This window comes from Crassostrea angulata, chromosome 1, assembly GCF_025612915.1.
Source record: "Crassostrea angulata isolate pt1a10 chromosome 1, ASM2561291v2, whole genome shotgun sequence".
In the NCBI taxonomy this organism is placed as follows: Eukaryota; Metazoa; Mollusca; class Bivalvia; order Ostreida; family Ostreidae; genus Magallana; species Magallana angulata.
The window spans coordinates 677,483-704,179 of NC_069111.1; the positions used below are offsets into that span (position 1 = coordinate 677,483).

Here is a 26,697-nt window from a genome sequence, read left to right on the forward strand (position 1 = left end):
ACCAAGTTTAATGAGTAGAATACTTAAAAGTATTTTAGATTAAGAAAATTAAAATGACTGTAAGATGTACATAATAAACATCGTATATAGCGATTTCCAAACACCACAATGTGTTTAATGAAATTCAGTACACATTTCAATACATGCATAACGTTTGTTTGCAAAGTTTATGCAATTGTATATATATGTTCGTTTTCTATGCTGTTTCTTTGCAGTTCTGAATAAAGCGGTTCAATAGATACTGATTTCGTTTTGTGAAATCTATATCTGTAAACAACGTTAACTATGATAATTGTTAGAAGAAGGACGACAACCACGACCAGTACAATGATAATGACGTCATTTGTTGACTGAATTATGACCCTTTTGTCTTTTGTTGGATCCGATGATGTTTGGTCAGTAGTCTGCTGACTTGTTGAAGAAATCGGACGAGTAATCACATGAATCAAGAAAGGAAATTTATCCGAAGTCTGTCCATTACTTCCCGTTGCCTGAAAAAAAAACATAAAAAAGAAGAATTAATTGATATAATTAAACACTAAAACCCCAAACCAGACCAAGAAACTTATAAAAACAAATTTACCCCCCCCCCCCCCTCCATCCCCAAAATGAAATAAACAGGACAATTGTTTAAAAGATTAAATATCTTTTCACTTTACGTCCAAATTTGCCCCGCCCAACGACCCAAACTCATGATGCAGGGGTTATGAATAAAACAATTTTTGCAAAGGGATTCATGAACATCATAATAATGCATTCATTAATCTCTTACAAGTGAAAGTAAAAAAGGGATTTTCAAAGATTAAAAACATATTTACTATATGGCCAAATTAAACCCATTTAGTGCCCTAATCCCTGATTTTATAATTAAAGTAGTTAGTTTTCAGGGCTTAACGAACATCGCATTATCATGCATTTGGTTTTAATGAAATAGAAGAAATAGTTCACGGACGACGCCTGACGCATCACGGACATAGACTAATGACAATTGGTCACCAAAGTGGCTTCGGTGACCTAATAAAATCTTAAACATGAATTTTAATTCAATCAAGAAGATATTCATGGTTTTTTTTTTAGAGTTATCAAAGATTGAATAGGACCAAGACACCTACCTCTCAGTAAAACTTTACCTGCATTATCACTGTCACAGTAAAGTCCGATTCCTCCACATATCCCGAGAAATTTGCAAATGACTGTGGTAGAACGAAGGTTCCATTCTCAAACTGAATGTTGTCGCTGTACTTCGTAGGATAGACTGCAAAATTCAATTCAATTGTAATTAACAATGCCTTTGACACTGATTACACACAAAATACGAGATTAAATATAACTATAAATACTCACCATCCATATCATAGACAATATTTGACCCAAGATATATTGCTTTAATGGCGGGTGGGTTTGTAGGTATAAGACCCTGAAATCATCGAGAACAAATCAAAGATGTAAGTTTTGGGGAAAAGAAATACACACATACGTCATGATTAATTTGAAGACAACTAATGAATATAGGTTTCCAGTTGGACGGTTGACTGATTTACCTGATGAGTCATGTGAACAAAAGCACTGAGAGAATACAGTGGACATTTTAAGCACACATTGGAACAATCACTCTTAACAAACACTGGAGGAGCATCATCAATGTTGATAAAGGCCACACTCAGAGATTTGGATGTTTTGTGTAGACCATCCTTAATAAAATGAAATTGATATAATGATAAACAATAAATAGAGGACAATAATGAAATAAAAATGTTATAGAATTAAATAATATTATATAAATGTGTAATTTGCATTTACATAAACTTTTAAAAGCCAATTGCGATATGTAAATGTAATTTACCTCAGCAGTTATGTTAAGGAACCCTCCTTCCTTTCCTATTCCACACTGTATGGTTGATTCTTCGTAATCAAATTGTTTGGTCTGATAGAGATATCCAGTTGTGCTGTTTACAGTGAAATATTCACTTGCATCTTTCTGAATTGAAAATAACGGTATAACAAAAGTCATTAATCTTATTACTATATATGTACCTTGTTGAATTTAGCAAAAAATCTGTATATTTTTTCGATGTTTTGATACAAAGAAAAGTTATAATGATTGTTCATAATTTAGTTAAGAAAATTCAAAATGATATAACTTTCATTGAAGAGGATAGAGAGCTAAAAATAACTCACGAGAGCCCTTTTAGGTTTTTTAAATGCTTTTTTCAACTATAATGTATCGTTTTGAAAATGAAGAGTTTAAATATTTACTATTTAAAGTTGGAACATTTCTTTATATTATTAAACAGTTTTGATAAGATCTATATAATATATATATATAAATGGCCACGCTCATTCAGTCCTCTTTAGTAAATTATAGGAAAAAATTACTTGAGTGGTCATTTTAAAAGGATTATCAACAAATAGTCATCAATTTTAGCATTCGTCGATTAGAACAATACTCAAATAATAATCTGATTAAATCACTTAAACAGAAATATCAAACCACGTTATGCAGTTTATCAATTTGCCTATAAAAACTTAAATATTTGATGCGTAGAGTGTTTTTACATAGTATATTTTGCAACACAGTTATTGATTCATCTTACAATATACAAGCCTAAGCGGAAGACAGGACTTGCAATGCATTGTTTTGCTATTAAACCGTACTGTTTTCTTTGTTATTTGTAGGGATAACAATGTCTTACCGGTTAACCGGTTACTCGATCAGACTGACGATAGTCAGTTACAAAATCAATAATCCTTTAGTCGCATTAAAACATTTTATACTTTGACGCAAATTTATCTACATCTTTTGAAACATTGATATCTGAGGTTAAATGTAAATTGGAGACAGTTAAGACCCCGAGAAAAAATTGTTCAGAAGGCGTTATTTAAAATGACTATTAGACAACCTATTCCTACCTGTCTGTTCACCATTTATCTAATCATGTATGAATCGTATTAAAATTAAGAGTACAATTACAATTATAAAAGTATTAATTGTCCCCACTTTCAATGTTTATATCTTCCTCTTTTCATTTATTATGACATTAATTTATTGAAATGACTTCAAATGCTTTTGTTTATGTTAATGCATATGCATGTAAATACAATAATGATGATGAATACTTCAAATGGAACATCTTTGTCGTAATCGGGGAAAAATCCTCGGAAAAGTCCGTAGACAATTAGGTGATTGATTATGGTTTAACATTTAGTATAAAAAACGTCAGTCAGCATGCGACCCAGTGGAAGATTGTATTTACTGACAAGGTTTTCAAAGCAGACTGTTGATAGCCCTGTTTTATCAACTTGTTTGTCAGTAGCTTCCTTCGCCTTAGAAACTGTTCATACGAAGAGCATGTCCTTACGTATCGAATCAAATGAGAGACAAAAACACCATATGCAAGTGATGAAGGTATATTGCTACATAAGTAAGGAAAGTTGACTATAGAAAAATTGAAATCATTGCGTTTATCATAAAGTTTTGTTGTTAGGTTACCATCAATGTCCGTTTCCAGTAAAATATCCAAATATGAAACAGATGACACAGACTCTGTGGTATCTTTTAATTCAACTTCACCGGGATAAATTGAGTCGACGTAAGTATGGAAATAACAATTTAATTTAGTTAATTTAGTTAATTGATAATACGTCGTCGATATACCTGAATGTTGGGTTAAAGACCACGGCGAGTGTTTCATTTTTTTCACGTACAAGTTTTTGAATAAATTCTGCTTCATAAGAATACAAAAATAGATCCGCTAACAATGGGGCACAATTGGTACCTATGAAAATTCCAACAGACTGTTTGAAGACTTGATTTTCAAAAACTGCATACATGTTGTCTATCAGAAACTCAATCATCTTTTTAATGTCAACTTCAGAGTACTTGTGTGTACAATTAGAATAATATTTAACAAAATAGTTTTTTAGATTTCCAATGACAAGGTAAGCATGTTTATGACTTCCATTTTTATGGAAGAAACAACTATCGATGATATCAAAAAACCTAGATTTTAATTTGTCTTGAGGAATGGTTGCATAAAGCGTTGAAAAACGTTTTGATGCTATTGATTTTGGTAAGATTTTTTGATCTCAAAGTATTTAATAATTCTTTAAAGTTTTTTAATATCCATATCTGATTTACACAACTTCTGGAGTATATCGTTGTGCAGTACTCTTGACGTTTCTCCTTCACCACTGTAAACATTTTAGTAAGGTTTAGTAGAACATTGACTGGAACCTGCTATATATCTCTGTTTGTAAGGACTTTTGTGAAGCTTTGGAATCTAGTACAAATTAGTTAAATCAAATTCATTTTGTGTATTGCGGATATTAAAGATATCCATTACTGATTTATAATTTTGAAGTATTTCCTGCTTGGAAAGGCTGCTATGGGTGTAAGTAGGATTACCATGTGTAGAATCAAAACCTAGTTCTTTGAAAATGCAATTAATATAATGTGCCTTACAAACAAAGACAATGGTGTTACTTGCCTTTTCAGCAGGGACCACTACATACTGATTGTGCAATCGAAGTTTAAATATTCATGGAATTTTTCTGTATTTTTTAAAAATATTCAATGGCCATCAGCTCAAAAAGTAGGTCACTGAACTGCTTTTTTGAAAGTGATAAATAACACTACAATCAAAGGTCTTTAACATACAATAGATGTTTTTTTATTATCATCAGTGGAATTTTTTTTTCATTCTGAGTAAATGTCATCCTTAACTTAATTAACATCACCAGTAATGTCGTGTCCGACAGGACTGTAGTTGTAGAGTGAAGAAGAACATGAGCACATTGGAGGATTATCTTTCAGATGTTCGATATTAAGGTCTTGTAGAGTTTATATTCTATATATATATATATTCTATTTATTCTTATAATCTGCTATTTCCTCTCGATTGGTCCACGTTTGAAAAGTGGAACCAATTTCAAGAACACTTGTATAAACAGAAACATTTTGATACAAGTCAATACTTATACATGTACCTCCACGCTTGAGTATTTTGATATGCCGAGGAATAAACGTTCTTTTGGACAATCCCGGTCTTTAAAGTAATCATATAGCCGATGTAGAAACAATGGCACAGACACATTTCCCTACAGAGAAAGATGTCAAATGTCATAACATTCCGTACATTGTCAACAGAATAGCTTGTCCATTGATTTTATCATGTATATCTAACTATTACTCACAGAGTTAATTGCATGATTATTACATCACATTATTATTTCAAATATCATATATATATTAATAAACATGGGTAGGAGTTCTGGCGGGAAAACTGACCTCAGATATCTGGATGTCAGGGAGTTTTTCGGCTTCAGGTGGGTTGTCGTTGACTTGTCGCACATGAAATGTTACCCAATGGATAATCTAGACCCATTGCAGGTAAATTGTAAAGGCAAATTCATTATTTAGAGATATATTTATGTATTTATATATTTATAATTAGGATTGCATCACTAGATATTGAACTCAGATACATTTTCTAAATCATTGACTTACAAAGCTGGATTGTACAATTAAAAGAAGAATGAATAATAGTTTTTAAACGGGTTAGTTACTATATGTTTTAATTGTTTATACTTATAAAGTTGCATTGTGTTTGCTGATAATAAAACATACACAAATTTACATTTTATGGCAATCTTTGTTCTGAAAATCCCCGTTCTATTTTGTTAAATCAGATCAGTTGAGAAAAGTAGACCTGGCAAAAAATTTATTGATGCAGGTATCAAAGAATTTTTTCGACTGATCAGAAGCGCCAATATCTTATCAAACTAACAAATATCAAATGATTGGAAATTTCATTCAGCAGGATATTTCTGTGTGTGGGCGATTAGAACTGTTACTCGCGTTAAATTTACCTATATGTTTAAAAAATAAATACATCCTAAGTCTGATTTGAGTGTCATATGTGTTGAAAAATTTCATAAGATCAGAATTGTTTTGGTTGTTTTTAGAAGACTCTCCAAGTTACATTATTAATCGTTGAGTGGTGTAATTCATCCCTAATCGAAAGCTAAAATTGTGAATTTGATAAATCTACAAGTCAATGGCTTGGTGATAGAAAGAACTTTTGGGGATAAAGAATTGAAACCAGTTGCCAAAAATAAACCTAAATACTGTTTGTATTGGTGTGTGAGTCTCCAGCTCAAAAAACTAAGATGAAAAAATCAAGAACAAAACAAAACAAAGCTTCTTCTATTGAATGAAAAAATGACAATAACAAACCGTCATCCATCTCAAAAATCCATAAAACGAAATACAAATTCAAAGCAAAGCAACAGGGACCTCCAAAAAGATTGAGGTAGGATCAGGTGCCTAGGAGGAGTGAGCATCCTCTGCTGACCGGTCACACCCGCCGTGTGTTTTTTGTCATAATCGGGGAAAACCGGAAAAGTTCGAAGACAATTAGGCTATTAATTGTGGTCTAACATTTAGTATTGAAAACGTCAGTCAGCATGTGTATTGTATATGTCAGACAGAATGCCTATTGTAATGTCTTTCATCATGAGCATTTTCTCATCAAAAATTAAAAAAAAGTGACAATATCCACCTTACCTTACCTTAGCATAACTCTTGATAAACTGGAGAATATTGAAAACATATATCCTGAATAAACCTTTTCAGATTTGACAAATTAAGGCTAAACTAAAAGTTTTTATGGATGTTGACTGCGGTAGTGGTTGGGTTGAAAGTTATTCAGCAAACTTTGAAAATTATTTTAAAAGATCAAGTATTCGTTATCAAAACTATTACAAAATAAGACTATATGCAAAACCGCACACGGTCATAGCAAAACCTATGAAAAGAATAAAACTGGCTAAATAGGTTGTAGTTATTATCTCCTTGTGATAGTGTGTGTTTACTGACCGGATCTAGAAAATGTCGAAAACAAGTTACTCTCTGCATGAATTGTAGCTGTGGTGGAAAGCAGGTGCCGCTCAGCTACAAAATTAAAATTTGTAGACATAATGTGTAAAAAATTCACAAGATGGGGGAAAAAATTTTATGATTCAATTTTATATCTCAAAATATAAAAAGAATAATTAATATACATGTAGGGTATTGATTTTAAGAGTATAGTGACTGCTATTAGATTTTATTGCTTCTTATTGATATAGATAAATAAGTTAATATATTTGCAAGTGATATGAAATTATCATTATCTCTGTAATTTGCAAGAATGATAAATTCGTTAAATTCATATTTAAAAAACTTAATTTTAAATAAAGTGTTCGATTTATTAATTAGTATATTTGAGTTTCAAAATGATATCTTACGTTTGGCACGTCCAAATCTACTTCTGACAACAGTACCACTTGATAAGTCTGTTTCACAAACGTCAGAGCAACTCGCGGTTCAATGCTTGTCACAAACCACTCTTTTGTCTGTGAGTTGGTCTCACTCGATACAAAAATTACGGACCCTATATCAACAGAAAAATAAGTTAAGCAAAATATCAACGTAACAGTGTATGTAATTAATTGCCTTTAATAGTAAAGTAACCTGAGGCTGATGATTCGTTAAAGTAAATATTCATCGGAATTGGAAATGATAGACACCCATCACCTGTTTTTAAATAAAACGGCACTGTCAGATAAATATTTATTCCAACAAACTTTTATTGCATTACAGAGATTTAGAAAATAAACATTAAATTCCCTAAAGAATTGTACGATGTGAAGAAGAAAATCTTTATTAATTTAACAGTCATCGCAGTTAACATACCTTTACAATATATTCTAGAACTGACCAGTAGATAAACATACACAGGAAGCAATGTTATTCCACACCTAGTCCAAAGATGCAAAAAGCCACCCATTTTCAACCTAAAACAGCCAACTTCCTGCTTGCTACCACCACGAAACATTAAATGGCATTTATTGTTTCATTGGGGCGTATTTGGTTTTTCTGCAGAATAATTAATATGATATTTGAAATGGCGGAGAAAGTTAATTGAACAAGAAATTGAACCTAAAATACATTTCTTTATATCAAATCAATCATTCCCTTTCTGTGCATTAAGATACCTTACACTTAAATACGCCTTAATTCGCATTATACTACATTTAAATATTCAAACATCTGATACAATAAACATTCCAAAGTAGGTGTTTTACGTTAGATTCAAGTCAATGATATGAAGAAACTTTATCTTGTAAGTAATTTATTATTTAGATTTAGGATTTGTATATTATGAACTTGATAAAAAAATTGCAAACGGAGCTATTATAATTATAATGTTTTCTAATTGATGATTTTTCATTATCTACAAAACCCCAAAATTTAAGGCTTTGAATTTTCAATGTAAATTAATTCCATTTATGTTGAAGACAAATTATATTCATTATTTAAGAAGATAGACACTTTCATAAAATACAAGATTGTAAATTGCTTATAATTCAATCATTATAGAATTAACAAGCTAGGCAATAATTTTGTCGTAGAGCAAGCTGTTGTACTTGAATAATACATATTCCAATAACATATCGGGAACAGGAACCACGTGTATATGATATATATCAAACAATATTTAAAAAAATAAAAAACCAAAGAACTCTCATTAACACATACGCAGGAAAATTGTGGGTAACAGTGTTGCAAATATCGTATTTCAATATGATATTTGGGTCGGACTAAACTAGTATTTAAAACTAAAAATAAAATTCCTGTTTACATCTTATGTAACCCTAACCCTAACCCTGAACATAAATGCTTCGGTTTATTGATTCTCATTCTAGACAATATCACCACAAAGTATGCATGATAGTTTGAAAACTTACCACTGCGGATTATTACTTTTCACAACTGTACAGTAATACATCTTCTACTTTCATTTTGAAAAACTGAATTTTACCGGGTGTTTAGTTTCAGGTCAGGGCGCGGCTTAAGTTTTACAGGTGAGAATCATCGAGGGCTTGCAGTCTTCTTGTGGTTGTGAATGCTGATCATTCGTCCATATCAAATTATTTGACAGCAAATAATAAATTAGTTTAAATAAAATTGAAACAGAAGCATATAAAGAACAAGAAAGTTTTACATCACTTTTTTTTTACTTAATCGTTTCTTGCCATTTTTTCATATTTCATATTTCTTATATACCAATGGCGGTAAAATTAAATGATAAATGTCTCATAAATGAAACTTGCTCATTTTTTGGTAATTTTTAAAATGTACAGAATAACTAAATTTTTGCGGTAAAACATGGCAATGTAAATCTATTTTGTGTATATCAATGTTAAAATAATTCGTATACTAGTTTCCGAATATAGTTGTTTGTACCATTTTGAAACTATGCGTGTAGATACTTTTCTGTCATCTTCACAATGTCAGATGTCCTAGCTTGTGGATAATGCATGTTCGACATTGTGAAAATGAAGTGTTGCAGCTGCGTTGGTATCATATTATTGTTATAAAAATAGCTATATCAGCATTATTTTTAATAATAATGTACGATGTCTGCAAAACCTCTATTTTTTTATAATCCGCAGGCTCTCTAAAGTCGATGAACATGCCAAAGGCTGCAGAAGATAAACACTTCCATTCATAAACCGGATATTACCCTTGTACTTCGTAGGATAGACTGAAATATGTAGTGTACATGTACGAATAATGATTTTCTCACATTAAAAAGTACGTTATAAGAAGATATTCTTGTTCCTCAAATCAAACTTTAAAGGAGATAATAAAAGACACTTCTATAGAGTACGCACAGTAAATACAAAAATTAGTATTTGATTTAAACTCAATAAAACGATTACTGAATATGCATGCGTAGTTAGAGACACAATTTATAAACTTTCATTTCCTCACTTATCATAGGTATATTTGAGTCTAGGAAGTATTTTGAATTATAATGAGCTTACTAATGAAAGGCAGAATCTTGCTAGTCAAAGTTGACCTATATCTACACATCTTGATATCTAACAAGGCATCTAAAAGGTTATTGTTGTTTTCTATAAACATATTGACAATTCAGCTATAAATCATTGTTGCCAGTAAATTCTGTTATGAAGAGACGCTATATTCCTAAAGTGGTTTTGGTATACAATTACCAGTTAATACTCATGTCAAATAATTACCGGATTGCAATAACAATTTGCCTTTCCGATACGCGGAAAAACAACCCTGAATAAAAACAGCCTCGATTGTATTACGAGGATTTAATTAAATTTTTCAATTATCATAACAGAAACTTGATACAAGGAGTCGCATAACGCTGCATTTTGTCGCCACTTGCCAGGCGTGGATCATCAGATCAAAATCAAGAAGCGTCTCGTTTGACCTGATAATCCTTCCCTGGCAACTGGACGTGATGTGATCTGACACTTTCTGATTACGTTAGTTATTGTTCTGATAATATTTTTTAATTTAAATATCTTTAGAAATATTTTATGACATAATTACTTACATTATTATTGAAATGACTTTCTCGAAACCAACCAAGAACAGGCAAAGTAAAACAGATTCAGTCCGAATGTCTTTTCATACTTCTCTTTCTCTCTAAGAACAAAAGTTAACAAATATTCTTTTCCGACGTATTGATATTCTATGATAAGCTAATAACGAAGCTCGACAGAAAGATGTTTGTAAAAGAAACTATTCAACCAGTGAGTCAAGTTTCTAGCTAACAAGGAACATTATCTTCCTGTATTGTAAAATAAAGCTTAGTACTTGTGTCATGATCTAAGGCCTTGATGTAGGGTCGGTAGATAAAAACCAAAACCCTGTAGATTGATCAAAAGATGAATGGCTGATTTCATAAAATACTGTAAACTAATGTTTAAAAGTGTATGATAAATCTCAGCGATGATTTCTCGCAAACAATGATATTTATCTGAGACTGATACCAAACTTAAGAATAAAAATAAAATAAAGAAGTATATCTTTTTGATAAGTAATTTACCATAACACCAGCAAACTAAAAATATCACAATACCTGCATTGTTTTATAGCAATCTTATTAGTATACAGGAAGTGTAACATAAAATGATATTAACTACATGTAACATCAACGTGTGTGGTGCATTTTTGGTGGTCTCAAATTAGCTTCCTAAATCACATACTCTATATCATTTTCATGCTGTTAATATTTTTAAATATTCAAAATGTGAAAAATCTCCCCATAAGATTTGTAAACTTTAACCTCAATACAGCTTTACCGATTTTCATATAAATCATACTATACTGTATGAGACCTTGGCCAGAAGTTTAAATCTAGTATTTTTGTTACATTCTTTTCTGTACCTAATTTCGTCTTGAGTAGCAAAACATTTGGAATTTCTCTATTCTTATGCACGAAAATCTATGGTAAATTGCAATTGCCTCTATTTTAGACGTAACGGCAACTGCTACGACCGTTTACCAGGTAATTTTTGCTTTTTTCGCAATCACCTTTACCTGCATATTAATATATTAAGTTGAAATTGACAGCGGAAAAAAAACATCGCGATCAATGTCACTGCATATTTCGATTGGATTTTCTACTTTTTCCTAAAACCTTGAGGTTTCATAGAGCCCACCTTTTGTAACATAAAGACTTATTGCCTCTCCTGGGGTTTTAACCCGGGTCCTCTGGCATGCCAGTTCAGCACACTACCGATCGAGCCAAAGGATTACCCCACTAGCCAAAGCTAGTAGGAATGCCATATACCTGACTCTAAAATTTGGCTGTATTGTATCAAGATCTATCGCTTTGACACCGGGTGGGTTTGTAATTATCGGGCCCTGAAATGTAACTCGTTTACTAGTATATGAAATGGTAAAGGGAAACAAATTTTGTAGTGTTTAGTTTAATCGTTAAGCATCATAAACAGAAAAGCCGACATTTTATCAGCAATGTCCTGAACTGTTTGATCACTCATTTTACAATAGTCCTATGGCAACATTTTCTTAGAATTTGTAAGTAAACTATTTATATTTCATCTTTTTTAAAACTATAAAAACTTTCAGGTATTTTACGTTTCATTACATTACTTGCTCATAGAATTGAACAAATTAATAAAACAAAACATCTGCCGGAACATGCCAAGACTCAAGATTAGGTGAATGAATAAAGAATTTAACATATATATCGTGCCTTGTTTTAAATGTGAATTAAACAAGCCCCAATTTGTTTGATCATCGTATTCATTTGAGTTTCATTCAAAAATGAACTATTAAAACCTTTAAATTTTAACATTGATAAATTAGGAATACTGAAATTTTGTTTCGAGTAAATGACATATGTTAAAGTTAAATATTTGAATTAAAAACTGTTTCAATCAATCGTCTTTCAATTCTTTTAAATGCGCTGCTGTTTGTAACCTCTCGTTTTATTGCAATTTTGCACGTGCGTCATATTGTGACTTAGGCAAGTTATGTTATACAACAAAAACAGTTTAATTTGCCAATCAAATGACGCATTACAACCAGAAATTAATTATATACAATAATAATTATGCTGCTGCATACTTTCAAAGGCTTTCATTATCTGAAAAAGTCGGTTAAAGAAAGATACTACGTGTACAAAATAACTTCTTAGATTAAGTTGAGGAAATGCAAATTTTTAGAGTAACATTAACATATACATTGAGCTATTTATATTTATATTCCGTTTATATTTCCCATTATGCTTCCATTGAAAATCTGCGACATTCACTTTACTTACACTTAGACTATTCATGCGCAATAAGCACAAATAAAACGTCATTTTTTAGTATATCTATAACTGTAAGAATAAATAAACGTTCAACCTCAAATAACTAATTTAATATGTACTTATAAATAATCATTTAATCATATATTCTCGTTTACAAAAACAAATTCACTCTAAAAAGTTCGTAGTAGGCCTGCTATGTTAATATGGTTGTTCCATGTATGTTTCATACCCCTGACCAAAAGCGTATATAAAGGCTTTAAAGGGGCATGGTCACAATTTTAGTGATATTCTATTTTTCTGTTTTATTATTAACAATGCTTAAGATATGCATTTCTAATGCTCAAATCAAATTTGAGAGTCAGTCAATAATTTATAAGCAAGATAAGAACCCAAAATTCTTTGTTATGTAAACATGACTCGTGCCCTGTTTTTGTTTACATTGGTTCAATATACCAATCAAAATCTTTTTCAAACCAATTTTTCTATCTTCTTAAAATTCTAAAGCATAAATAAACAGTTCATAACGTTAAAGACATTCATTTAAAGGGGCATGGTCACGATTTTGGTCAAATTTTATTTTTCTGTTTTTATTATTTGCAATGCTTTAGGAATGCATTTCTAATGATCAAATGAAATTTGGCTGCCAGTCGTTGAGTTTTAAGCAAGAAACAGGGCTTACAATTCTTCGTCATGTAAACAAGGCTCGTGCCCTGTTTTTGTTTGAACATAGGTTCAATATACCAGTAAACAATCTTTTTAAAGCTGGTTTGTACATCTTATTATTCATTTTAAGCATAAATAAACAGTTTCTAACGATTAACACATTCATTTTAGCTCTAAAACTGGAATTTTTAATTCAAATTTCAAAATGTAAACAAACGCTTTGTTTATATAGCGAAGAATTGTAAGCTCTGGAACTCGCTTATGACTCATCAAATGTCACTCAAATTTTGGTTGCCTATTGAAAATGCCTTTCTGAAGCATTGACCAAAATCGTGACCATGCCCCTTTAAGGTTTTAAATTGGACTTCTCACTTTCACATTCAAAATGTAAATAAAAGCAGTGTTTACATAATAAAGAATTATGAGCTCTGTAACTCGCTTGAAACTCAACGAATGACACTCAAATTTTAGTTTCATATTAAAGATGCCTTACTCAAGCATTGTAGACATTTAAAATTGGAAAATTTTTGACCAAAATCGTGACCATGCCCCTTTAAGTGAAAGAGTACATTATGTGCGTAAGATTGTGAGCTAATTGGACTGAGATAATGATGTTGTGTTGTATTTCACATGTTTGGTAGAGCATATGGTGGCTCGCCAATGCTGTCATAAGAGCGATGTAAGCTTGCTCTGAAGTGCACTAGGAGATTGTGTGACATATCTGTTTGATATAAGAGTTACCTTGTACCCCGTTCGGTATAACAGATGGTTTCATTTTGCTAGGCATAGTAGGCTTACCTGTTTGGTATAACAGACAGTGCCTGTTACCAATTCAAGTGTGTGGCACCAAATCATTATTAAATGAACGTCTGGCATTGTCATTGAAACAATTATTAAAACTGCGACCTGTATCAGCCAAAATACATAGTTTGATATTTTCGGAAAATATTCTATTAAAGGGGCATGTAAACAAAGAACTGTGAGCCCTGTATCTTGCTTGTAACTCTACGAATGACTCTCAAATTTTATTTGATCATTAGAAATGCATTCCTAATTCATTGTAAATAATAAAAACAGAAAAATAAAATTTGACCACAATCGTGACCATGCCCCTTTAAAGGCTTTTAGCGAGAATACATAAATACTACATACAAATTAACATCATTATGAATATAAATATAAGTATTACACGCGATATTAAATTTGTCGGCACCCACTTGGTGTGTTATAGGACGAAGACATCCAAAAAAGAACATGCCATGCTCATCCTACCCCGTTAAAAGCATTTTTTAATTTTTGTTTCTTCTAAAGTATGGTTCTGATTATATACAAAGGTACACTTAACATTACCAAGGCCTTGTTTAATCAAACAAAAGTTATGACTTTTTGATAAGAATATTTTTCCTAGCTGCAGGTCTGTATGATGGAGCCACATTTACCTACGTGACTACGTGAATAGTTAAGAAAGAAGCATTGATCTCGACCTCTGGGTGCGACCGGAGACTATGACCTGTGCTAAATATCGCTAACATTTCCGGTTTGGTTGAATTTCGGTAAGAAGTTTTGGACTGTTTTAAGTTGCCGATGAAAATGTAAATACGTTTAAGAAATAGAAATATTATATCAAAATAACATTTTCTTCGGATTGCTTGATATTTAAAACAATGTGGAGGACAAAATAAACCGCAAATTTAAATTGAGTACAATCTGTTGTAAAAACAATGCAATCACCAATATTCCAACGGCTCTGGCTGTGTTCTCAGTGATCATTTTGACCGTGTAAAGCGGTTTCTTTTTAAACTACCACTTAAGACTAATATCAATCACAAAAATTCAAAATACATGTAATACCAATTTAATATTTTGACGTTTCGTCACGGGTAAATGATTTCAATTAGTGTTGTTTTATTTTAACTGTGTTATTGATGAGAAGACATATCAGTAACAAAATGTTGAAAATTTCACATAATTTTTATCGGTCATTTCGAAATTATTCTATTCATTATGGTGAACACTTAGAAGTTGTGTTGAGTGTTTATCCAAACAACATTCATCCGCTAGAACAGAAAATTTCCAGGAATTCTATATCAAAAATCTTCCACAGAATTTACCATTATAAATCCACGTCAAAATAAACTTAAAATAAAATTCATCAGATGTAAAGAAATTCTGCAAGCCGGTATATTTTGTCTTATAATATCTGTAACCGAGCAGAAAAGAGGCAGATGGTGGTTTCAGTCAATTTATTAAATATATAAAAAGAGGCCTATAAACAAAAAAATAATACATTAGACATAAAATAGAGTTTTACAAGTACAGTTTCCGAAATCTTTGACAATAAGCAACCGTTACTCCAGTATTCATTAAAAATATAAAAACATGTTTTTTAACAATTTTACATTTGAACTTACAAACAAATTTAACAGCAAAAATACGATAAAGTATAAACTTTGTAATTTAAAAAAAATGCCCTAATCACTAACATGGTAGTAAAGAAATATATAAATAAATATAATATTAACATACCATAAGATGCAGCAGATACACGCTGGATTGACCGACGATGTTGAAAATGAAATTCTGCCTAATTCTCCTTAGTTTGAACAGTTACTTATATCAAATAGTGAATTAAATTTATTGGATAATGATAATAAGAGAGACCAATAAAATTAGAGAACCAATGAAAAACGAAAGACTTTACTCAGCCAACTCAATCCAGTTGCGCAGTGTAAAATTTAAGACTGTGTTTAACAAAAACGGATAATAAAATAGATAAAACGAATAAATACATATAGAAATATGTTTGATACTATCACATATCGATTTTAACTACTCTTTGTCGAATACTATTATATTACATAATGCAAATTCGTCGGATAACAAATTAAAATGAACATTTCACACAAAGAGACAAAGTTTCTTGGATTCATAATTTACAACATATTCAATCAGCATGCATGTAGCAAATCAAGTTTACAAATGTGGTAGTGCTTGAAATAAGACATCATTTAGAAACTGTACTATATGTTCTGTGATATACAATGAATTTTTACAAGTTTCTAGAAGATTCAAAATTTTAAAAACATAAAAAATCAGAAAACTTAAAACTAGAGTAATAAAATATTACACATATTTCATGAACATACCAAAAGCTAGAATAATGTAAGTAAGAGTATTTTCTGATTTTGTATAAATATGTATATGCCATTGATCAACTATTTAATTAATTCTGAATAGTGGCATATACATTTTCAATTTCACCGTTGTTTCTTTTTACTTCTTCATAACTCATTACATTGTCTTCCGACTTCTTTTTCTGAACTCTAACTCTGTAAACAGCATATACTAGAATGACAGAGAGTAGAGCGACGACCACGGCCAGTACAATTATAATGATGTTCTTCATTGGACTCGATGACGCTCGTTCAGTAATTTGCTGAGTTGTGGACGAAATCGGACGAACAACTACATATATTGTAAGAACACATTTTTTCAAAGTTTTTTCATTATTCCCTGATGCCTAAAATAAGATTCATTAAATGATAAGTATAAGGTCAAAAATAACTTCGATCTAACTTAATATGTTGGTTTATCTTATATTTACAAACAGCGATATGAAAACAAGAAAAATAAAAACTGTTTAGGGGTACCATACCTGCACAATCACTGTCACAATGAAGTCAGATTTTTCCTTAGATTCCGAGAAATTAGCAAACGACTGAATTAGACCAAATGTGCCGTTTTCAATTTTTATTATGCCATTGTACTTAGAAGGATAAACTGTTTTAAAAAATAAAACACCAATAAAAATGCAAGAAACTTTTGTCAAACAGCGTTAAAACAGAAAACTCAAATCAACGCCTAATGATTTACCTTCTATCTTATAAGTAATGGTGCTTGATGGCGTTGTACTTGGATTTAGAGCTTTGATAGAGGGTGGATCAAATGGAATAGGGTCCTACAACCGTTGAAGACTTTAACAAACTAAATTGGTAATTTCATTTGAATATATGAATAATTTTAAGGTGGGAGCCTTAACTAAATTAATAATTAGTTTACCTGATACGAATCGAGAACCTTAGCGCTGAGAGACGATACTGGACAAGTAAAGCACGTTAAAGAACATTCACTGATAACAGTACTCGTCGTTGTTGTCGTCGTCGTTGTTGTCGTCGTCGTGGTGGTGGTAGGAGGGACTTTTATGTTGATTGATAAAGTTAAATTATCCGACATCTGACCATTACTATCTGTTGCCTGAAACGTCATGCTGTATTAATGAACTAGACATTAAGCGTTGGAGGGCAAGACGAATAAACTGCAAGATTAAAACCCCAGAGCAACACATAACCCAACTACCGATTATTTACTCAACCATTGCCAAATAAACACCCACAATGCTTTGCAATGTTTTACCTGCAATGTCACTGTGACAGTGAAGTCCGATTCCTCCGCATACCCAGAGAAATTCGCAAAAGACTGTAGAAGAACGAAGGTTCCGTTCTCAAACCGGATGTTGTCTGTGTATTTTACAGGATATACTAGATAACAAAACACGACTACATGAGTAATGGTTTCATTTTAAATAACATTATTGTAATAAGGTAATTACCGCCCATGCTGTATGTAATGTTTGTGGGGTCGGTGTCAGGATCCAGCGCCTTGATGCTGGGTGGTTCTGTGACCACGGTACCCTGTAATTGTAAAATATGTAAACCATTGTTTTATCTACAAATAAGACAAGGTCGGAGAGACATTAATATGAAAGCAATATTATCAAGTCATCTTTTTGTTTGTAAGTAAACTGATCTATTTTGTCGGACATATTTGATATGCTATAATTTGAAAAGCTTTATAATGCATCCATTAACTTAATACTAGGGGAAAAAAAATAATAATATGTTTTCCAATTCGACATACATATTAGAACATGTAGTTAGTTGATTGACGATATTATGTGAAGAAGAAAAATATCGTTATTTTTATGAGACTCAAGCAATAAGGAAATACTTGCCAGAAAAATATCGACAGAAAAACTTTGTAATCGTATTTAAATTGATCATTAGCAAGTAAATTTTAACCATGTTGATCTTTAGAAAAATGACGTTGTTTATAGCGTTCTGAGTTATCACTCGATATTAAATTTTTTTTATTATATCATTCTGTGCTTCCTAACGTCGTATCATTTTTATGATTTTGCTAGCACAGAAAAATTTTATGCCGCTTCTCTTGTGAAGTAGGCAAACCCTCGATCTACTTTAATAGACCTGGGATACTCAAACGTATGATTTACCGAATTACCTGGTAACCATAATGAATATTTGCATTAATAGCTGATACTGGGCATGTAAAACATGTCGAAGTGCACTGACCGTTGACAAACACCGGCGGAGTATCATCGACGTCAACAAACGTCACAATAAGGGACTTTGATGTCATGTGGGGTCCGTCCTAAAAGAGGTGTTAATAGATTCATCTTTATTTAATTTAATCTTTTCTTGACTAGCAGGTCTATTCTAAGTCATCATCCGCAATGTATGTTATCTATACATAGAATTTAAAAAAACCCATAATACTTTATTGAAATAAGTTTAATTAATGAACTTGCTATCATATGGACTAAAATTGCATGGTGAAAACATTTTATAAGTTTTCAAAAACTGTAAAAAGGTTTTTAAAAAATTATCAGATGTAGATCCAATGACTATATTTTCAACCCCCTCAGTTTAGAGTATTTCAAACACATTGCATATATCTTTTTGAAATGAAAGCATAGTTTAAACATTTTTAAGGACTATATAAATTCATTCACTCAATATATAAATATTTTTGTTAAGCTTTTTTTTTTTCATATGAAAAAATACCAGTATATATAACGTATAGTGTTACCTCCGCAGTAATGTTCAAGTACCCTCCTCCTTTGCCCAGATTACACTGTATAGCTGTATCTTCGTAATCAAAGCGTTTGATCTGGTAGAGGTATCCTGTAGAACTGTTTACCATAAAAAAAATTCACTGACATCTCTCTTTATTGGAAATAAAGTAATATTTAATCTCAAAGTAAAACATCAAATGCTCGTGTAGTTTAGACCGAAGCAGAAGTGTAAGCATTCTATCATTTATCTTCCTTAACATATTTTGTTTTCAGTGTAAACAGCATTTCTCTTAAAGATAGCAAAACAATCATATGGCGGATCCAGAAGGTTGGGGTTACGGGAGTCACCCCATCCCCTTCGAAAAAGCAAAATTTCAGAAAGGAGAAAAAGGAAGGGGGTGTAATACATGTAAGGAGAGAATAAGTTGACCTTTTTTTCAGGCAATGACAAATAGAAGTATGGAAAATAGTTTAATATACGAAGCATTTTATTCATGATATGCATAAAGTTTATAAACTGAACGTGGGTTTAACCGATAAAAAGCCAATATTAGATTTTATGCGGGTTTGTAAGTATGGAAAATCATAACATATCTAGAGTTATGATAATTTCTAACCGTATGCATTGAGTCGGCGCTTCGGAATTTTCCTGAACCCTAGGTGTGCAATTGAGTAACAAATAGCAATTTTTTTTTTTTATCATAAAATGAATTTGCTCATGCAAAATATATTTCTGTTTTAAAAATGTTGCTCCTATTAATTTACTATGTTTTCTCCCTTTTTGAGTATCCATAATACAATGTTTAATCTAGTGTTTTAAGTCATTCACTACCAACGTTTGGAAAGTGCAAATCGAAAATTAGCCTGACTTGGATCACTTGCTGTATTGCTTTTGGTACTCTAATAAATGTTTGGCAATGCAGTAATGCAAAGAAAATAAAGAGAATACGATCTGGGAAAAAGTTAGATTTTAGTAATTATAAAACATCTTGTACTGCTTAGATTTCCCAAGAGGAAAAAAAGAACTTAAAGACGTTTGCATGGTCGGGTCTTTACATAAATAAAGTAGTATCGGATGGAATGTTGATAAAGTCTTATAAGTAGTAGTAATTAGGGGTTAAAAAGGCATCAAACATTAATTGCAATACTTGTGATCTACCTGAAAATAGTACAGCCACCATGTCAACAAAGATAACTTTTATAATGACTACCCAAACATAAATTCATTATTAAAAGTGGTGTTAGGTATTGATTGTGGTAATTCTAAGGTATGAAGAAAACCTTATGGTCGAATTTGATTGTAAATACTACGTGAATATTCATTTAATTGAGATGTCATGTTGTAAACTTAAAATTAACTGCCACCCGGTAAATTCAAAATCTACAACATGACAATGAATCTCGTTCCTTGACAATGTTCAAAGCTCAGTTAAGGACATTTACCCGTTGGACACATTAATTTTAAAAGCATGAATTGTGTGTATGGAAGTGGTAACATAGGAAATCAAAGTACTGAAGTACTGACGGGAGTTGATTTTATCGATTATTTTATATTTAAATAAACGATATGTTTTTGTTGTTATTTTTTTTTTGCATGGTAAGTATGTTCCTATATTATTTGAATTCAGCATATCTTTATTATATAAATTCTTCGACAGGAATCTCGTGAAAACCCCATATGAATCTTGTTGTGTAATATTCAAACAATTAATTCCATCAAACTACGTATCAGTAATCGAAATAGTTCTGAGAAATTGCATGGATTCAGGCAATATTGAATTCTAGTCTCGTTCAACCAGATCAACGTTCGGCTATCTCCGTTAATATCCGACAAGCTAAAGATCCTCTGTGCTTGTCGGAGATTTATGGAGACAGTCGAGCTTCTGGTTGAACAAAACTATATTGAATTCTGGCGTAGGAATACATACAATGTCTGACCACAATTAATATTTAAATTGTTCGTACTATTTAAAATCTGACAATTTACAAGGTATCTATGGATAAGTTTCCTTAAAAAAAAGTCTTTAGAATACACCCCATCGAGTTTATCGATTAGAACTATATGTTGTCAGCGATATTGATGTTTGCTTTGCCCCAAACACTGTTTCACTTTCGGTTTGCTAGAGTAACTGCATAGGAGAGTTGATTCAAATCAATTCCCAAAAATGTTATTAATTTTGAAAATACAACAGCAGTGGTCAATTGTTTTGATACGTTTTAAACGTGACATAAGGTTCCTCGGCTTCTACTTTTTATGACAGTAAGTCGCAACATGGCGATTTTAACCCTTAATTAAAAAGACAGTTTCGTGTATGATATTGCACAATAATCTTCTTATCAACGAGAAATTAGTAAAAATCATCGTGCAATTTAAAACATGGTAATTTGGTATATAATTACTATAAAACGCATAGAATGTACCTCACTGCTTGAGTATTTTGAAATACTGAGAACCAAGTGTTTCTTGGGACAGTCTCGGTCTTTGAAGTAATTCAGGAGACCAGCTAGATGATATGACGGAGTAACATATCCCTACAAGCAATGAAATCATGCAATTTTGATATCATATGGCATGTATTGTCTACATTGCAGGTTTAAATAAATACAATATATACTAGCAGAAAAAAGAAACTGTGAATTATAAAATTTAGTATAATTTTTCTATATCTATTGTTTGTATTTATAAAATTTAAGCAACCGATAATAGTAATGTTTTTTGACATATCGGATGGTAACCGTCGTGGTGCACAGACTTTTTCATGGTTAGTGAGCACCTGCTGTTTATTGAAGAATTTGTACGCACGAGTTTTACGGGCCAATACTGTTTTGAATAAGAACTGTAAAGGATTTGTTTAAACTTTTTTTGTTAAGGAAACCACTTTAGTTTCAACAAAATTTACCCCTATGTTATGCCACGACTCAACGAAAACCAACGTAATCGTGCTGTTGGGATGCTGCTGCAAGCTGGAATGGCACAAAACACTGTAGCAAGACACTTTGGAGTTCATCGGAACACCATCCAGTCATTATGGAGACGTTTTCAACAATCTTGCAAAACTCAGGATCGACCGCGCTCTGGGCGACCTCGTTTGACGTCAACAGGACAACCACATTCGATTAAAAATTTGGTGCATCTGAGAAATCGTTTCCAGACAGCAAGTTTGACTGCCCGTAGAATTTCAGGGCTTCGACCAATTAGTAGAAAAATTGTGCGTAATCGTCTGCGCGAGCAAAACATCAGAACAACACGTACAGCGGTGCGCCCAGTACTGCTTCAACGTCATCGTATCGCCAGGATAGCGTGGTGCACACGACATCTGCGATTCATAATACAGGACTGGGCCAATATTCTGTTCACTGATGAATCCAGATTTCATTTGGATAACTGTGACGGCCGTTGTAGGTGTATCGTCGCGTTGGAGAGCGTTACCAGGAGGCTTGTGTTGTGCAACATCGACAATTTGGTGGAGGTAGCGTTATCGTGTGGGGTGTAATATCAGCACGTGGAATGACCCCTCTACAAATTGTCAATGGAAATCTCACCGGCGTACGCTATCGAGATGAAATTATTCAGCGTCATGTGATACACTTCATACAGATACATCAAAATTACATCACTCTGCAGCAAGACAACGCAAGGCCACACGTTGCACGTGTAGTCAGGGACTTGTTTGTTCAACAGAATGTCGATGTCATGCCTTGGCCAGCTGTTCCCCCGATTTGTCGCCGATCGAGCACGTCTGGGATGAAATGGAAAGACGTTTACGCGGTTTACAAAATCAGCCAGTGACATTGGGTGATTTAGGCCAGGCTTTAACCAACATCTGGAACAACATTCCTCAAGCATTTCTGAACATTTTAGTGGCATCAATGATGCGTCGCTGTCAAGCATGCGTGAACGTAAATGGTGGTCACACGCGTTATTAATTTTGTTAATTCAATTTCAAATAACAGTGACTTTCGAGTGTGCTGAAATTAATGTTATTCGACGTTGACATTAATGTGTTATGAGATGTTGTTACGAATACATGTGTTAACAGTATTACAAAAAATAAAATTTGTTTATTGTAATTTTTAAATGTTTTTTCATATATCAAATAATGCACAGGTTTTTTTTCCGCTAGTATTGTTATGTTTAATAATTCTGTAGACATGTTCTGTTCAGAGAGCTGACCTCAGATATCTGGATATCAGGAACTGCATCCACATCAGGCGGGTACTCGTTCACTGGCTGTATGTGAAATGTTATTTGTTTCGAAACCTGAAAGTACATATAACTTGAAATACAACATAAACAAAACTGCATGTCATTTTAAACTTTATTTATACGTGTATTAAGATTATTTCGAAGAATTTAACTTCAACTCGTTTTCATACCAGAAAATGACAAAGTTTGATTATTTAGATTCATTTAAGGTAAGCATCGTATGCCGATTTTTTATGTCGTTGGTCCTATATCAAACCAAGGAAGTGCACATAAGATGAAATATACACTTAATGTAAATATTATAATACACCTACACATAAAATTACCGAATTATGCCTCCAAAGACTTTCATTTAATTACTAGTGAAACCTTTATCAATATTTCACTAGTATTTGTTTTATAAAACACTAACAACTGTTCTTAGTTTGAGTCATTATTGAAACAATTGGGCATTCGCATCTTTGTGCATGTCAACAAGTCATTATTATTTCCATTTTAAGAGATTAAGCTCTAAAAATTTTTAAAGATATAAAAAAAAAGTCATGTTCTTTTTTAAGTGAAACTTTGCTTTAGGACAGGTATATTTATCTCTAAAATGACGTTCTGGTTGTATTGCACAAGGTCAAAATAACCGCAAATCACACATAACATCATCCATTATAATTTAAGATCAAAGTACTGAAGAACTGACGAAAGTTGATTTTGTCGATGCTTATTTATTTTAACATCAATAATATGTTATTTTGCATGACAAGTTTCTAATTTGTATTTGAATTATATATGTATGAATTTTGGACTTTTTCGACAAGAATGTCTAGAAACCCCCATATGAATCATGTTAAATAATATTTAAAGATAAAATTAATTCAATCAAACTATGTATCAGTAATAGAAATATTTCTCGAAAATTGTATGGATCCAAGCAAATTGAACTCTAGTCTCGTTCAACCAAACACTCTGCTGACACTGTAAATCTCCGACAAGCAAGAGAGACTCTCTGCTTGTCGGAGATTTACGGAGACAGCCGAGCGTAGAGTTGAACGAGACTATATTGAACTCTTTCGTATGAATACATACGACTACAAAAAATATCTTAATTATAATAATATAATTTAATATAAAAATCTAAAATATCTAAATTATTCGTACCATTTAAAATCCGACTATTTTCGAGGTATTTAAAAATAAGTTTCCTTGAAAAACAATGCTTTAGCATACATTACATTTAATTTATCAATTATTTTCAAGAACAAAGTCTTGTCAGCAGCGATGATTTGTGCTGAAACACTATTTCACTTTCGGTTTGTCTGAGTTGATAAAAATCAACTCCCAAAAAAGTCAATATGCATTTAAGGGGCTGTCCTTAAGGTTTTATGAAATGTAATTTGATATGTGTTTTATCAAACTCGTTGAAATGATGTTATATTCGTTCGCCAAGCCCCGCGAATATATTCATGAGTTCAGTTCGTTATATAGATAAGGCAAATATAAAATAACTCAATATAGACATCCTCTATATATATTTTACTTACTGGTTCAAGGCCACCGGTTCTAACGCACGTCAAAATCTGGACAAATTGTTGTAACGAAGATATGCAGTTGTCTCTGGGCTACAAAAGTTGTATACACTGTACTTGGACATCAGATATTTTAATCAGAAATGTTAACCAATTGAGGACCGTGGTAGGAATGAAAATTTTTAACAGATGGGTAACGTTGGTTCTTCTTACATCTGCCACGTCCAAATCCATTCCACTAAGCAATGCAATTTGATAAGTCTGCTTCACAAACGTCAGTTCAACACGAGTACTCGTATGAATGTACCAATCCTGGTAAGTTGAGCTTGTCTCGTTTGATACAAAAATAATGGAACCTTTAATTAAAAAGTACCCAGAAGAAGAACCGTGGGGCATGTAGTTTTTAGAACAAAAGTATCCACGTGTAGCAGATACAACAATACACTCTACCTGTAGAAGACGTTTCGTCGAAGTATACTTTGTCCGGGAATGGAAGCAATAGACAGGGATCCCATATGTCAGCGTTAGAGTGTAATTGGTCCAAGCTTAGACTTCCTGCTTCCAAATGGTTAAAAAATGAATATTAAGTGTTTATCAGTAAGAGCCGAAACCTGTTCTTACCTTTTAAACAGATGGTGATCAGTCCCAACAAAGACTTCCGACTATAAAACAGTCACAAAAGCGTCTGTTACTCAATGGAATCAAAACCATATTATATATCATTCTGTTTTCTTTGGCCATATTTTTATTGCTTGCTTTTAAGACTTTTTTTCCAATAAGGTAGGTGGTTGAAAAATAAGAAGCACAACTTCAAACAAATTAAAATATAAATGAAATAACAATAATCACACTTATCATTTCCCCCATTGATAAAAAAACAAACAATTTCTTTTTTAAACTTTTTTAAATATTATATCCTTTATGCTCAAATGTTTGATATGATGGTTTTGCTTTTTTTCATTTACCTGATTTTACCAACAATTTTTTTTCATATTCGTGAAAAATTGAGTTGGTCTTCAGAAAAAAACCCCAGTAAAAGCTAAATGGCCTTACATATTATTGTATCTACCTTTACAGCAAGTCGTAGCAATGACCAGAAGATTCAGGTACAGATGAAGGAGAGCCCTTTTATAACTGGACCAATGGTTTAATACGCCAACAGACATGGTCAAACTCCTCTATAAACTGCATAGCTAGGAAATATCTGTGTATTTGCTGTGAGATAAAAAAAAATTTCTATCGATTTTTAGATAAAACAATATTCATGGTGCACCTGTCATTAAAGTTCTGCTTTAAATTGTTTTAGACCTTGGGGAATTCTTTTATCGTTGGTATTTACTATCGTTCATTTCAGGAAGGAGTCGTCTCATACTTCTTATATTCAGAAATTCATGAAATTTTACAAAGTCAAACAGACTATGCTACAAAGTGAAAGTAGAAGTCTGATCAAATTCGACCTTCTTGATTTTGCAGGAAAGTCAGGATATTATCTTTTTCCTTAACTTAAAAATGGAAAATATACCGGGTAATGTTAATATATGTAGTCATTTGTCACTGAAACTGTTATAAGATATAAAGTTTTTATTCTTCAATGAAATGAGGCCAACAATGTCTATCATCTATACTACTAAATTGAAATCAATTTTTAAACTAAAATTGATGATTCACCTGCTTTCCTCTAATTAAGGTCTTCTGTTTCCAACGGAAGACCTTATTGTTATTCTTCGGATTCTTTTTCTTCTTCTTCTTTTTTTTCTTAACACTTTTTGTGCACGCGATATCTCAGAAATG

General features: G+C 32.1%; 1 protein-coding gene and 1 pseudogene across 1 annotated transcript; both read right to left on the minus strand.

Annotated features, from left to right (window-relative positions):
- On the minus strand, positions 1 to 8,145 carry LOC128156717 (uncharacterized). Its single transcript, XM_052818972.1, has 11 exons — positions 7,736 to 8,145; positions 7,514 to 7,576; positions 7,288 to 7,433; positions 6,878 to 6,952; positions 5,288 to 5,374; positions 4,987 to 5,097; positions 1,844 to 1,978; positions 1,542 to 1,691; positions 1,345 to 1,417; positions 1,131 to 1,255; positions 1 to 491 (listed from the first exon to the last, which is right to left on the minus strand). Exons 1-11 carry the CDS (start codon positions 7,875 to 7,877, stop codon positions 168 to 170), a joined length of 1,431 nt encoding a protein of 476 aa, XP_052674932.1. The 5' UTR covers positions 7,878 to 8,145; the 3' UTR covers positions 1 to 167.
- Positions 8,146 to 15,749: 7,604 nt separating this feature from the next.
- Positions 15,750 to 26,074, minus strand: LOC128163144 (uncharacterized; annotated as a pseudogene).
- Positions 26,075 to 26,697: the final 623 nt, after the last annotated feature.